Consider the following 15,636-nt stretch of genomic DNA (forward strand, 5'->3'; position numbering starts at 1 on the left):
CTGGGTTTATCTCAAATCTTTGTTCTAAACGTCTTTTATACAACCATTTTGTGTTTTGGTTCTGTATAGACTCAATGTTTAGTTTTTCGAAGTACTTGGGTGGTTTTTTCTTGTTTTGGGGTATTTGGGAGTTTTGGGGACGAAAACGAAAAACAGACCCTAAATCGGAAGGGCCGTAAAATCCACACCCTTGGACCAAAATTTATGGCTGGCATATGAATGGGTGAGTCTTTTCCTGAATTTTAAGATGGGAGTTGGCCCAATTTTCAATTCGGTCAGATTAAGGAAATCGAAAATTTCGTGTATATATAGTGTCGCGTGTAGGGGGAGTAGGTGTGCGCCACTGGCGAGAACTGCTGTTCTCTGGTAATAAACTTAAACATATACGAATCCTAAAATTGTAGATTGTCTTTTTAAAACAGTTTTAATTTAATCTCTCTAATGTTCGATTACAAATTCTTTTTGATAAAATCGGCATCACCGCGCTAAAAACTCCCATAAGAAATGCATTGCCTATATTCCCTATACTGTAAAGTCAAGGTGGGATGGACTATAGTGTCAAAAATGTTTAAAAACTAAAGACAAAAAAGTTATGCGATAAAATAACCCTTGCCCTACCTAAAACGGACGCATTTGAACGGTCCTAGAAATTCGCAACTGATGGAATCGGTTCAACTCTGGAAGATAAATAAACGTATCAGTTTTCGTTTTGCTAGATAGTTTTATTATTGAAAATTTTTTCAAATCCAAAAAACGAAAATTTTCAAATCGATTTTTCTAGAAAACGGTGTATCCTACCGACTTAAAACAAAAGTATTTTATAGTAGCATTGTGATATAATATGTACCTCACAATTTAATAATACAATGTTAAAAATGCTTAAAAGTTGAAGACAAAAAAGTTATGTGATAAAATAACCGTTGCCCTACCCAAAAGATATATAATAGGCATACCAGTTTCCATTTTTTTTATATAGAAATATTCTGGATGTATTTAAAAAAAAAAGCTAATTACAAGACGCCATCTTTAAAGAGCTCTAGCTTCTTTAGGAAGGATTTTCGGACTAGGTGAATTGGGTTAAATTGTCTTAAAATTATCTTAGGAATTTCTGGTCTTCGTTTGTTAGGAGAGTATCTGGACATCCTGTATAATACAACATATTTACTCCAATATATTATTACCTTTTCCTGCAGCGGTAACTAATCCAACCGGTCCATTAAAATTATCGGTATATCCTTGAATTGGATCGGATTCTGTGTTCATTACTGCAAGAAATAAAAATGTTAAAATATATAAGTACCTACATAAAAAGGAAGCAAAGACAGCTTTAGATTAAATTCGATTCGGGGCCACCACAATCGGCTGACCATGATTTCTGCTTTTCAGCGTCTTCAGAAACGCATGCAGTGTATCCCGAAGCGAACTGGGTCTTAAGCTGTCGAAGTATGCATATAAATAAAATATTAAATGCGAACGGACTCGTTAGCGACATCTATCTAGACACAGAGAAAATTATCTATAAGTCGGAGTGCAGAATCCTTGATAACTAACTGTTGCCTGAGCTTTTTACAAATTTATAAAGACACAGGCTGATAAATGGCGGACAAGAGGACAATTTACACAAAAGTTTATCAACTGTAAACAAAGTCTTACCAACTATAATGGTCTAATATATTGTAATGGTCTAATATGCTCTGGTCTAACATATTAGACCCCAGCAATGATGTCAAAAGACAATGGCGACAAATGGAAAAATCAATTACAGATAGGGGAGACCGGGGCAAAACGAGGCTCGGGGCAGAACGGGAAATGCGTCGGTGTGCATAACTTATAGTCGTCATAATATCGGCAATAGCGCCGAACGAACGTGGGTTGACTCACTTCAGTCATTATTAGAAAGAAACTTCTAGTCACGTAGTGTGCTTCTTTACAGACATAAAATCAGTTTTCTTTTGTTTTGTTAAAATTTTGGTGATATTTATAGAAGTGCTGTAAGGTGAGTAAGCAAGTTTTATCACGTTTTTCATTCAAATATGATAGATATGTTACTGAATTTTAATATTGCGTGCTGTGAACCGTTTTATATCTTTGACGTTAGAAATTACCAATTTTATTTGAAATGATGTCTGTTAAGGCAAAACGGTCGGCAAGACGGGATATTATCCCATCTTGCCCCGCTCTCCTAAATTGCCACTACTTTACAGTATTTAAACTTTGTAAGAAGAATCTGACTAAAAGTGAAACTAATATAAAAAATCAAAGAAAACTAAAGAAGAAAACGAGATGTACACTGACTTATCAGAAGATGATGAAGATTGTGGTTGCGTCTACTGTGGATACTTATATTTGAGGTCAACTGAAGAATGGGTAGTGTGTAGTGTCTGCAATGGATGGGCTCATAATACCTGCGCAGGTTTTGAGGATAAAAACGAAGGTGCTAATATTTATGGACTTTGCCAGCCTGACTAAAATACATTCCCATCTTGCCCCGTAACCGGGGCAAAACCGGCAGGCTACCGCCGGCAAGAACAACTAGACATTTTTAAAAATGTTTATAGGCCCAAGGTCGACTCAGCCTGAATAAAATGAGTACCTTGGGTAAAACCAGGGGTAATAATAGGCGGTTGAAGCGTAGCACTGGCCCTGTTACCTTCCTTGTATACGTAGGCCCTAGATATAGCAGACTACCCTGCTATACTCCCAAAGCCACAGTGGTATAAAACGGGAGACTATTGTATTATTATAATTCCTTCCTATTATAATAACGATAGTAATATATAATTTTCTTATAATAATAACAAGGAAGAATACTTCCCGCGATAAAAATAAAATAACATAACCTAACTATTCTCTTCAAAATAATCATTCCAAATTCGACTCTGATGCATTCACTGCACCCATGCGCAAGCGTAACCACAAACTTCGGAGTTAAACCATCTAACGAGTATCGGTTAAAATCTTGGTTAACTTAAACGGGCTATCTCTAACCTAGTACTGAAAAACTGATTAACCATAAATATTTCGGTGACCGAAAAATAAATAGGTTAACCCATCACTGAAAAACCGGCCCTTAATGACACTTACATGGAACGAAGAGAAAATACCAACAAAGTGGTACGAAAGTGTAATATTTTCCATCCAAAAAAGGGAGACTGTGACGATAATACACTATTATCGTCTATAGTAGGTATGTATTCAACAAAACATGTTCATACCGTCTTTTGTCTCCTGCGTGCCTTAGTCCGAAGACCAGTAAGCACACGCCGATGCGCATCGCCCCGCCTCTAACCCCAATCCTAATTTCCCATTGACCTAGGTCGTGAAAATCCCGAAAATAACGTTACAAACGCGGCTATAAAACCGACAATTTCCAAGTTCCCCTTCACGGGCTCTCCTAGGTCCTAGAGCAGTACGACCCACGGGCCAACTCCGGCCCGCGAAAGTATTTAATCCGGCCCATAGACAGGCGTAGTATACATATAGCTTTAACATAAAATCCATTTTTTCTATAATTCTGACCTTCATATAGAATTTCTTTAACTTTGTGGCCCACAATAAAAAAGTTTGCCCACCACTGTCCTAGAGTCACCTACACTTTGGGGCTCTGCCCCTGTTCCTCACTCTGCGGCTGACATTATTTCATCAACAACTGGTGTTTTATTTATAATTATTTCCCATAAAATAATTATACTTAGTAATGTAAAGAAACGGCTAGCCCTACGAAAATCTTAGAAAGTCCATAGCTAAAATGGTCAATAGCAGAGGCTGCTTCGCCTACCACAGCCGAAACTTTATGCTGAGCGTACGAAGGAATACAGTGTTATCATCCGTATTTTCCCGACGAGACGTCATTCTGAGAGTCCGAACAGATATTCATTAGTACATTGGAGTATATATATACTTACAAGGTGTATGTTAAACAGTGGACGCACCAAGCTGGATGGTTCTATTAAAAAAGTATCTGTAGCGCAGGGCATTTAGCACTAAAAACACCGGAATAAATCGATCTTTAAATACAGCACCTAGAGACTTGCAAGTTTTTGCATTACGTTCAGGATGATACCAAAAAAAAAACTGTGCTATAAAAAAATGGGTGAAAATGCATAATTGCATTTTAAAGTAGCGATTTTTGGGATTGCTAAAAACGAATACGCCATTAGAACCAACACCCGGATCACCGGATCACCTAGTGTCTAGGGTCACGTCATCTTCTGGAGTTTCGAGCGATTCCGGCACTAAATTGATGCAAAAAGATTACCCGAGAGATTTTATGGGTTAGGAAAACAAATACGCCATCAGAATTGACACCCGGAACACATGGTGCCCACGGTCACTGCTAAGGCATGTCATCTTCAGAAGATTTTCTGCCTTGAATGCATGCAAATAGATTACCCGATTTTTGGGGTCACTGAATACGAATACGCTATTAGAACCGACCCCCGGACCACCAGGTGCTTAAAGTCACTGCTAAGGCATGCTTTCTTCTGAAGTTTGGACGGTTTTTAGGCACAAGGTGCGCCGGGGTTAGCTCTGATGGCGTATTCTTGTTCAGCAACCTCAAAACCCTCTTAGTAATCTTTTTGCATCAATTTAGCGCTGAAAAGCATCGAAACTTTAAATGACGCCGTTCCTGAAAAGTAAACCTGGGCACCAGGTGCTCCGTTAGTCGCTTTTGATGGCGTATTCCTATTTAGCGACCCCAAAGACCGCACGGTAATCTATTTCCAGACATTAAAGGACGCAAACCTTCGAAACTCCTGAAGATAAAGTTGTGGTAAATAAATATGATTAGTAGTTGAGATACGGTTACTTTGGTCGTTTATTGATTTAAACTCAGATAACATTATATTTACATTTAAACAATCAATGACTAACCCATACAACTAATTATAATGACATCGTGACCTAGCCCATCTATTACGACACGTTAGTGTCTAACATCAAAATACCGATTCCCTGTCTTTGCACTATTCTTTATATTTATACGCATCAAACAGTTATAACGAAGCGTCGGGTTTAATGTTATATTTATTTCGCTACTCCGCGTTAAGGTTAATACGAGTTAAAACAATAATAAAGGGGGTCTGGACAAATAATCCCCGGAAAAATAATCCCGGATAAAAAATCCCACCAAAAAATTCTCCCTGGACAAAAAATCCCCGGACAAAAAATCCCCACAAAAAATCCCGGACAAATAATCCTCACAAATGTTTTTGGACAAAATATCCCCACAAAAAATCCCGGACAAAAAATCCCCAAGAAACATTTGCTGCTGAATATTGCTCTAAAAGTTTTCCCGAAATTTTACCAAATTTCGAATTCCAATTCCATGCCGAAAACTTTAAATTTTACATGACAAAAAAATGTGAGTTTCTTTCAAAAATCTTTCTTAGCTGCTCGGGAAGAGGAGCGATGGGAGAAGGTCTGTAGGACGGCCTAGAAAAAAGTGGAAAGATGCAGTCAGAGAAGATCTGGAAAAAATGGGAGTGAGATAATTGGAAATAGTGGCACAGGACCGACAAACATGAAAGGTAATAGTAACCGCAGCAAAGACTGTCGAAGAGTTATAACGACATTAATGATGATGGCGTTAAATTTACAAAAAGGAACAGGTTTTTTTGCATTACAATCAAGACTCTCGTTTTCAAGGCCAGCGGAAAAGGAACAGGTTTTTTTGCATTACAATCGAGATTATTGTTTTCAACGCCACCAGTTTGTTATCATCACGAATACGCAATGTTTTGAACATAGTTATTCAAAATTATTCAAAACAGAGTGAGCAAAAGATTTAAGTGAATAATTATATGTAACATGATTACCACTGCCTTAGCCCCCCATATCTTCCATGATTTTTAAAAAACTCGCACTCTTTTGTCATGTAAAATTTGAAGTTTTCGACATGGAATTGGAATTCGAAATTTGGTAATCGAAATTACAATTCATGCTTAATCTTAATTGCTATTCCTTATTTTCGTACCAAAAAGCGGTTTCATGGCGATTGCTATCTATAACTCTCATGCACTGAGGCTGAAAAACATTCGCATCGATTGCATTCATGGGAAAACTTCTAGTAGAGAATTATTCGCAGCAAATATTTCTTGGGGATATTTTGTCCGGGATTTTTTGTGGGGATTTTTTGTCCGGGGATTATTTGTCCGGGGATTATTTGTCCGGGGATTATTTGTGCGGGGATTTTTTGTCCGGGGATTTTTTGTCCAGGGATAATTTGTGGGACTTTTTGTCCGGGATTATTTGTCCCAGCTTCGCACGGTCACTTAGTCTTACCACCCCTAGGATAAGTGGGTTTACAATTATTTGAGTAAATTAGAGAGATGTCGTCTGGAAAACCCATATATGAGAATGGACAGCAAAGTTAGAATTTATAAAACATGCATCAGACCTGTTTTATGACCTATGGTCTTGAATCAAGAGAAGACACCAATAAAAACAAAAGCGTGCTACGAACAGCCAAAATGAAGGCACTAAAAGCAATAACAGGGAAGACAAGAAGGGATAGAATAAGAAACAATATCATCAGGGAACAATGTGGCGTGCAAGGTGTAGTAAGATGGGGTAGGCAAAGACGAAGAGAATGATTCAGTCACCTAAAAAGAATGGAGGAGTACAGACTACCAATAATTGCGCTAGAAGGAAAACCAGCTGGCAAGCGACCACCGGGGAGACAACCAAAAAGATGGAGAGATAGCTGGCAGTCTACCTCTCAAGAAATACTCCAACATCGGAATTAACAGATCGACAGAACTACAACAAGTATAAGAAGAAGAAGAGACAATAAGTTTTTTGAAATGGGCCTAAAATCCCTTTTTTTTTGTTTGAGAGCACGCGGTTTTTTGGATTATTTAATTGAAACCTATTTTCGTTTGGGGGGTGGGGGGTCATGACCCCGTGAGACCCGCTTTGAACCCGCTACTGTTTTCTACAGAGTGTTATATTATCACTACAACGCACCTTAGCAGTGACCTTGGGCACCAGGCTAGATTCGTTTTCAGCGACCCCAAAACCCCCGAGTAACAAAATTTGGCCCTAATGCACTTATTTTGACATATTTATGCACTTTTGGATGCATTTTATGCTCTTTAAAATGCATTTTTTTATAGTAATTTTTTTCATGATATCATCCTGAACACAATGCAAAAAGTTGCAAGTCTATAGGTGCTGTATTTAATATTCGATTTATTTTGTGCTAAATGCCCTGGTGTATTGAAGGTATTTATTACTAGAATTGTAACCAACATTAACGTAACACTTGTGTATTGTGTATAATAAAATATGTAACAGTTTTAGTAATATTACATAATGATTAGTTTAACACTTTAACCGCCGATCTACTCTGAGTAGGTTTTCACCAATGTTTATTTATTAAAAAAAAAACTACTAAAATCCTTTATGAAAGGTATATATTATTTAAAAATATTTATTGCTTTATTGTAATTGGATTGTGATAAGGGAATGGTTTCAAGATGATTTATGTAACTGTGAAAGGCGGCAAATTTGTGTGACATGTGGTGGTTAGAAGATAGTGGTATAGCATGGTCAGTCTGTGTCAGTTTCCTAAAGATACTGAAATCGAAGTGGTCATTTAATCTGGTAATAGTGAGGTCAAGAAAATTCATAATTGATTGGGATGACTCTAATTCCATGGTGAATTTAATATTGGGGTGGATTTGATCCCCCCATTGATTTCTAAAATCAATCAAATCCACATTCACTCTTATAATTGATTTGGTACAATCCAGAATAATCTTCTTTTCATCTTCACCCATCAAACCACTTTCATCTATCCATAACATACATATAAATTATTGATATCATCACACATATCCACATTATCTAAATTTTCATCTACATACAACCCACCTCCATAATTCTGCATATGACTATGTTCACCCCAGCTAATCAATCTGCCATTACCAACATATATAACACTCAACTATATTAAAACCAAATCAAAGTCTTATTTTTATTTCTGGGTCCCTTTCATGTCCCATTCTCATTAATTTCCTCATAGACATCTTATATTCCATCCTCTCATCCTCTCATCCTCTCCTCTCACTACTGTAAACTACATCTTATGACGGTTTGGTTTCAAACCCTTAGGGATCCGGGCAGCCTGCGGGGTCCTTGGGAATTAGTCGCCTAAGTCTGAGCTTGTTTTTAATGATATATATCCTAGATTATTTAAGACATTTTTACACTTCGGTTACCCTTGACACCCCAGTCACTGTGACCTCTTTTTAAACTTACACAAATTCCAACAGCTACCAATAAGTTAAATAAATTCGATAACTTTAAACCAACACAAAATTGCTTTTCTAAATCCTGGTCTATTGACAATAATAAAAATTAAAATTTTTGTGTAATGTGGTTTGCCTACCACCTCCATTGATACATCTAGTTTAACTACATAACTACAACATCTAGGTACACTCCTGGCCAAAAAAACCGGGACACCTTAAAAATGGGTCATTTTTGATGTGTCGAATCTCCTAAACCTGTTGTCCGATTTAAGTGATCTTTTTAATATGTTATAGCCTTATCCTCTAAGAATATGGATGTAGTAATAGCGTTGCTTAACAGGTAAATGTCATTGTATACCGGGTGTAACAATAATACTGTGTTTTTCCTGAAAGTTCGTAACACCCTGTGGAATATTCTAGCATTTAAAAAATATTGAAATTAAAACTCAGTTGTAGCCCTAGCTTCTCTTAACATTCTGCTTTTTGACTCATTCACTTATGCTGGATAATGAAAAAGTTAGGTACTTTGACAAGTAGCCATGTTCTTCATCAATATAGGGTGTTTCTAAATAAGTGCGACAAACTTTAAGGAGTAATTCTGCATGAAAAAATAATGACCGTTGGATTTATAAACATAAGGCTGCAAATGCTTTGTTTCCGAGATACCGGATGTTGAATTTTTCTTACACACTGACGATTTATTTATTGCTCTAAAACCGGTTGCGATATGCAAATGTAATTTGGTGGGTTTTAAGAAGCAGTCATTGCGCATTTTTTTACATACAATTATGTATTTTATATTCACCATTGGCGTGCATACCGGTCATATTACCCGGTCATATTACCTGTATGCACACCAATGGCGAATATAAAATTTTTAGTTGTATGTCAAAAAATGTGAAATAACTACCTTTTAAAACCTACCAAATTTCATTTGCATATCTCAACCGGTTTTAGAGCAATAAATAAATCGTCAGTGTGTAAGAATAAATTCAACATCCCGTATCTCGGAAACGAATCATTTGCGGACGTACGTTTATAAAGCAAACTGTCATTATTTTTTCATGCAAAATTAACCCTTAACGTTTGTCGCACTTATTTAGAAACACCCTGTATTGATTAAGAACATGGCTAGTTGTCAAAGTACCTAACTTTTTCATTATACAACATAAGTGAATGAGTCAAAAAGCAGAATGTTAAGAAAGGCTAAGGCTACAATTGAGTTTTAATTTCAATATTTTTTAAATTCTAGAATATTCCACAGGGTGTTACGAACTTTCAGGAAAAAAACACAGTATTATTGTTACACCCGGTATACAACGACATTTACATGTTCAGCAACACTATTACTACATCCATATTCTTAGAGCATAAGGCTATAACATATTAAAAAAATCACTAAAATCGGACAACATATTTAGGAGATTCGAGACATAAAAAATGACCCATTTTTAAGGTGTCCCGATTTTTTTGGCCAGGAGTGTAGTTTATTTTATTTTATTGTAGTAAAGAAAAGAGAGACGTTCTCAGAAACAATTTATTTTACAACTGACGACCGGTTTCGCTGTCTATAATATTCGCAGCATCTTCAGGTCACGGTAAAAGTAAAATTAAATGCTACAAATAACAAAAAACCAGAGTTAGTTAAGTGGTCTGGTTGAAATCAAAGGGTAATGATCAAGCCAATATTAAAGTATATATATTTATGCATACATATAAATACTAACATGTACGTAAATATGGTTTACAACCCTCACACTCATATACATGCACGTATTCAAATGTAGTGGCAACAAAAGTATGTTAAGTATAAGTATAAAATATACACTTACTTTCCGGTATAAGGAAGCTCTCAGACCAAATGCAACACATACAATAAAATTCATACGTAAAATGTTGCACAGTTCATAATAGCGTACGTACATTTGTTTATACTCAACAGAGATAACGTCCCATAACACATTTTATCATTATGTAGAATACAGGAGCGTGCCAATTTTGGAACTTCCGAATATCAATCAGTATTTGAAAAATGTCTTCAAGCGAAAAAGATGTTATTGTAGCTTGGCAATTTTTAAGAAGATGTCAGAGAAAAGAAAGAAAAATGAGTCGATGACGCACCCACTGAATGCATTTAACATTATTCATAGTCCAGTAATTGTTTTACATGAACAGACATGAACATTTTTGCTAGGAGTGTTTTTTTTTTGATAAAATTACTTACTTTTTGAGTTATTTGCAAGAAACCGTATAAAAATGTGTTTTTTTTAATGAACATATTTACTCTCAAAAACTCGAAAAGTTTTAACTTAGTGAAAAAATGCTATAGAACAAAAATTGCTTAAAATTACGTAGTTTATCCATTTCCGGCCTTATTTTGAACGTATAATTTTCACCCTCGGGAAGGGATGAAACTCGCCCCACATGCTACCTACTTACATATGTCTATGCCAGATTTTCATGTTATTTTAAAGGGTTCTTTACAAATTTATAGGTTTTGCAATATTTTACCGTCAGCATTAACTTTAAAAATATCACAAATTTTTATTTATATAAAAATTGTTTTTTTTTATATTATTAAAGAAAGAAATATGAACATAAACATGGAGAAAACAAAGATAATGGTCATGGGAAATGAGGATAAACAAGTAAATATAGAGATAAATAACCAGAAATTAGAACAAGTAACAACATATAAATACCTGGGTGTGAAAATATAAAATGGAGGAAGATCAGAAGAAGAAGAAGTCAACGAAAGGATAATCATGCCGTTCAGAATCTACTACAGCTTAAACAGAGCATTCATTGGAAAAAAGGAGTAAGCAGCAGGATGAGGCAAGGATGAGGCAAGATGAGGACAATGATAGAGGTATATAAAACGATCTTCAGGCCAATCCTTACCTATGGTAATGACAGCTGGGTGCTAACACAATCATCGAAAAGTAGAATAAACTCAATGGACATGAAGTACCCAAGAAAAGTAAAAGGAATTACAAGACGCGATAGAATAAGAAACAGCATTGTAAGAGAAGAACACAACTGGGACTGAAGCGAAGCGAAGGGCTAAGAATAAACAAGAGTGGAGACGATTTGTATATGATATAGATACATGAAATGTATTTTTTAAACACCTTGCACCGTTAAGTAGAAAGATTTAGATTATGTTATATTATGAACATATAAAATTATTTAATACTTGGACTAAAGAAAAATAGGATCTGTGTAACAATTTAATAAATTTAAATTATACTAGAAAATTACATGTTTTTTTTTCTCTGATTCTGGCCTTGATTTAGAACTAGAACCTTTAGCCACGAAATTGGATAACATCACTAACTCAGATGTAATGTGTAGTGTGTGTGTGTTGAGTAAGTGTCTTGTTACTTTGCAAAGTCGACGCCATTGTCTTTGCAAAGAGACGCTAATTGTATCCGAACGTCTGCGGTCGAACATAGTTAGAATCTCTAAAAAAATGATTTGTCAAAAAACTGTAAATAGGTATTAATCTGTAAACATTAGATAGATAAGTCAACAAGCACGTTTATCCTTTTAAGACTTTTTTACGTTTATTTTGTAAGTAAACAAATCATTGTAAAAAATTGAATTAAATAAACGTATTATTATCTCAAAACTTAAATAAATTTATCCTATTATCCCTAATTATATTCTACGCCCTAATTCCAAACACACACATTTGCACATCTGGGCACTCTTTACTGCCCTTTTCTTGAGAATCCGATCGCCGTTGCATCGGAATTCTAGGAATTTTAGTTTAAGTGCGTTCAAGGGATGCCTGTTAACCGTTGAAACATATTAGACCAGACTGTGTCATCGTCCCCGTGAGGTAAATTATTCCGATTCGTTTTTTTGTACAAACCTACTCAAAAACAGGTCCTTATAATAAATCCACAGGGTGGCGGGAAGTGGCGCGGTCGGAAAATTTTTTAAATATTTTTTTAAAACAAATTCAAAAAATCAATTTTTTCACTTCGTAGGTATAATTTTTTTAGACTCTTTGGGTCATTATAAGCAAAAAAGGTCGGTTGTATTTTTCTCTAAAATTGATTGTTGTCGAGCTATACGCGATTTAAAAGTTAAAAAACGAGAGAAAATGGCCATTTTTAAGGCTTAATAACTCGGTTAATAGTACATTGTGTACCTAGTAGGAAAAGCTTAACATTCCCGGACGATGTAAAGATTGCTGTCGAGGCGCAAGCCGAGACAAGGGAATACAGAGTCCGGGAATGTTGCTTTTCCTGCAAGGTATACATACTATTTTTTCGAAAATCTAACATTTAAATTATATTAAAATAAATATGTTAAAATTTTCAAATAGACATATTCTGACTCAAATATTCGTGATGTCACCAAGTACATGTTTTGTAACTATAGAAACAAAAATATTGAATTGTCAAATTTGACGTATTTGCTTATTTTTGACAGTACTTATAATAAATTTGTTCTGAATCTGCTCTAAGGAAAAAATATTTTTCTATGGATGTTATACAATGTGCAACTTCTCTCAGTACTTACATACATTCAAAACGAACAATTTCTCATGCAGTGAGAAAAGTCGGCCATTGCAGTGGGAAATATTTTTTCTCACGGGTTCTCGTACGGTTTTCCATATCGTCGTCTTAATACTATAACTTGATAACACGAAATTAGTAGTTTTGAGATAAACGAGTTTAAAGATTTTAAAGATATTTGTGCTGCTACCATGATGTTGGTAAATACGGAATTCTCTCTGCGGCTCTCAAATACTGTTCCTTAACTTTTTGGAAACTGATCTACATATTTAGGAATACGGTGCAAATTTGTTTTCCAATATGGAAAAAACCATGAAAAATTAAAGTTATCAACTTTTAGCACTACTATAATGTTAACATTTGGTAATGTCGCATGTTGTGTCAAGTTGCATATAAGTGAACTTTTTAACACAACTAATATTTTATACATTATTTTGTTGAAAATTAGCCCCCTGCCATGGGGGTTACCAGATCTGCTAACAATTCTTGCATTAAAATGAACCGAATAAACAGATAGCAATTATGTGGTAAGCTCAATGGTTTCAGAAAAAACATGTGCTACAACTAGATAACTCGAGTTATCTAGTTATAGCATTCAGTGTATGTCGTATTCACGATTATTTCGATTAAATAATAGCTTGATAACTTATCTTTGTCAACTTTTAGCACTTAATGTTAGGGGCATTTGAGTTTTATCAACTTTCGTCAATCATAAATAAATACTTAACCCGTTTGGAGCGAGCTATCAAGTTTTTACACAATATGGAGGCAAATAAAATACATCTTGTGAACTAGTTATCTCAAAAACATCAATTTTGGAGTTATTAAGTTATAGTACTAAGACGACGATATATGATCGCCGTTTCCATGGTAACATGCACAATACAAGCACAATTTAATATTGTCAAATAAAATGTGTTGGAGCAAAACTTACCAGGAATTACCTTTCAAAACTGTTCGAAAATAACTGTTAATTAGAATTTTAAATAAAAAAGGTAAGTATATAAATTTTAAGAATATTAAATAACTACATGTATATGTATTTTATTTCAATTTATGTATATAATATACGTAAAAGCACCTAAATTATTCAATTTTGAAGTTTAAACTCATGACGTCATGACACAACCGCATCCATAGAAAAAGTACAGTATACAACACATGAGAAAATGACATATTTCTCCCTGTTGTACAATATACTATTCCTTATGTATAGTAAGGAATAGCTATTTGTATAACAAGGGAGGAAAGTGCTACTTTTCCTCCCGAGAATGAAGTTTACTGCCCGACGCGTAGCGGAGGGCAATAATCATTCAAGGGAGGAAAAGGCACTTTACTCCCATGTTATACATATGGTTTTTCCACCTTCCTCAAATTACAAGTCATTTTTTCATTTTTACTTAATTTATTTATGTAACTAACCAACAAAATTTATTAAAACTAAAACTAACAAGTAGGTACAATATAACTGTCAACTGTCAAATATAAGTCAAATTATTAATGTAAACATTGTTAAATCAAAATAACAATTTACTGTTTTTTACCATTCTGCAAACTACTGGGTGTTTTATAAATAAACGTTAAAATGTATAGATACTTAAGTAATAAAAAAAGATATTGCACAGGGCGTCAATAAGTTATATTTCATGAATGAAATACTATGACGTCACTTTTACTTTTCCTCCCTAGGGAGGAAAAGTACAACTTTGCTCCCTACAATCAGGTCCGGAAAAGTATACTTTCGGTAGAGGTGGGTGGAAAATAACATTTCCGTACAGTTATTTTTCATTTCCAGGCAATGGCTAAGTATAAGGAAATATCGAACGTTTCTTTCAAAAATATCTAAATTTCTGACCGATTTTCGGAAAAAATTATTACTATGAAAGTTAGAAAGTGAAAAAATAAAAGTTTAAAGTCCCCCTACATGATCCTGAAAAAATTTGTGTCATTAATTTATTACTAAGTTGTTATTTTTAATTATTAACAATGAGCGCTGAAAGCGTATTTAGGCGGCTGTCAATGTGAGTGCAAAAGAGATGCACCATTCCGGCAGTCCAATGGTGCATCTTACTCGCACCCACATCGATGGCCGCCTCAATACGCTGTTAGCGCTCATTGTTAATAATTAAAAATAACAGCTTTTTAATACATTAATGTCACAAATTTCTTCAGGATCATGTAAGGGGGCTTTAAACTTTGATTTAGTCACTTTCTGACTTTCATAATAATAATTTTTAACAGAGTTAAAGCCTTGAAAATAACTATTTTCGCGTTTTTCAAATTTTAAATCGCGTATAACTCGACAACAATTAATTCTAGAGAAAAATCATAAGAGATTTTTTTGCTCATAATGTCACAAAGAATCTAAAAAAATTGGTACGAAGTGAAAAAATTGATTTTTTAAATTTGTTTAAAAAAATTGTTTAAACAATTATCCGACCGCGGCACCTCCCGGCACCGTGTATTTGTTATAAGGACCTTTATTTAAGTAAAAACGTTTGTGCAAAAAAAGACGGATCGAAATAATTTACCTAACGGGGGCGACGATACAGTCTGGACTATATGGGATGTTGCGTGTTACATAATATATCGATCGGATATCGCTTTTGGTATGCGAGCTTCCTAAGGGAAGAATATAGTAGTATTCAATATCATACTTTTTCTCTATATTATGCTAAAGGGAGAGACGGTAGAGGGAGAGGGACAGATTTGAATGTAATGCATTAACAAAACCAAAATAATTGGCAGGATCTTGAGGGGATTAGTAAGGAAACACGACATTAAACCGTGAAACCAAAAAAATTTTGTTAGTTATATATAAAGTGATGTTATTTTTATATTTTTAATTA

The 15,636-nt window shown here is 34.8% G+C and overlaps 1 protein-coding gene across 4 annotated transcripts in view; it reads right to left on the minus strand.

The window, feature by feature from the left end:
- The window catches only part of LOC114342489 (putative fatty acyl-CoA reductase CG5065), a 269,687-nt gene that overhangs the window by 146,007 nt on the left and 108,044 nt on the right, over window positions 1-15,636 (minus strand). For all 4 annotated transcript variants that reach the window (XM_050648568.1, XM_050648570.1, XM_050648569.1 and 1 more), the window contains exon 5: window positions 1,182-1,265. In XM_050648568.1, coding sequence (XP_050504525.1) covers window positions 1,182-1,265 — 84 coding nt within the window. The remainder of the gene's footprint in view (window positions 1-1,181; window positions 1,266-15,636) is intronic.

The sequence above is a fragment of the Diabrotica virgifera genome, chromosome 4, assembly GCF_917563875.1.
Source record: "Diabrotica virgifera virgifera chromosome 4, PGI_DIABVI_V3a".
Lineage (NCBI taxonomy): Eukaryota > Metazoa > Arthropoda > Insecta > Coleoptera > Chrysomelidae > Diabrotica > Diabrotica virgifera.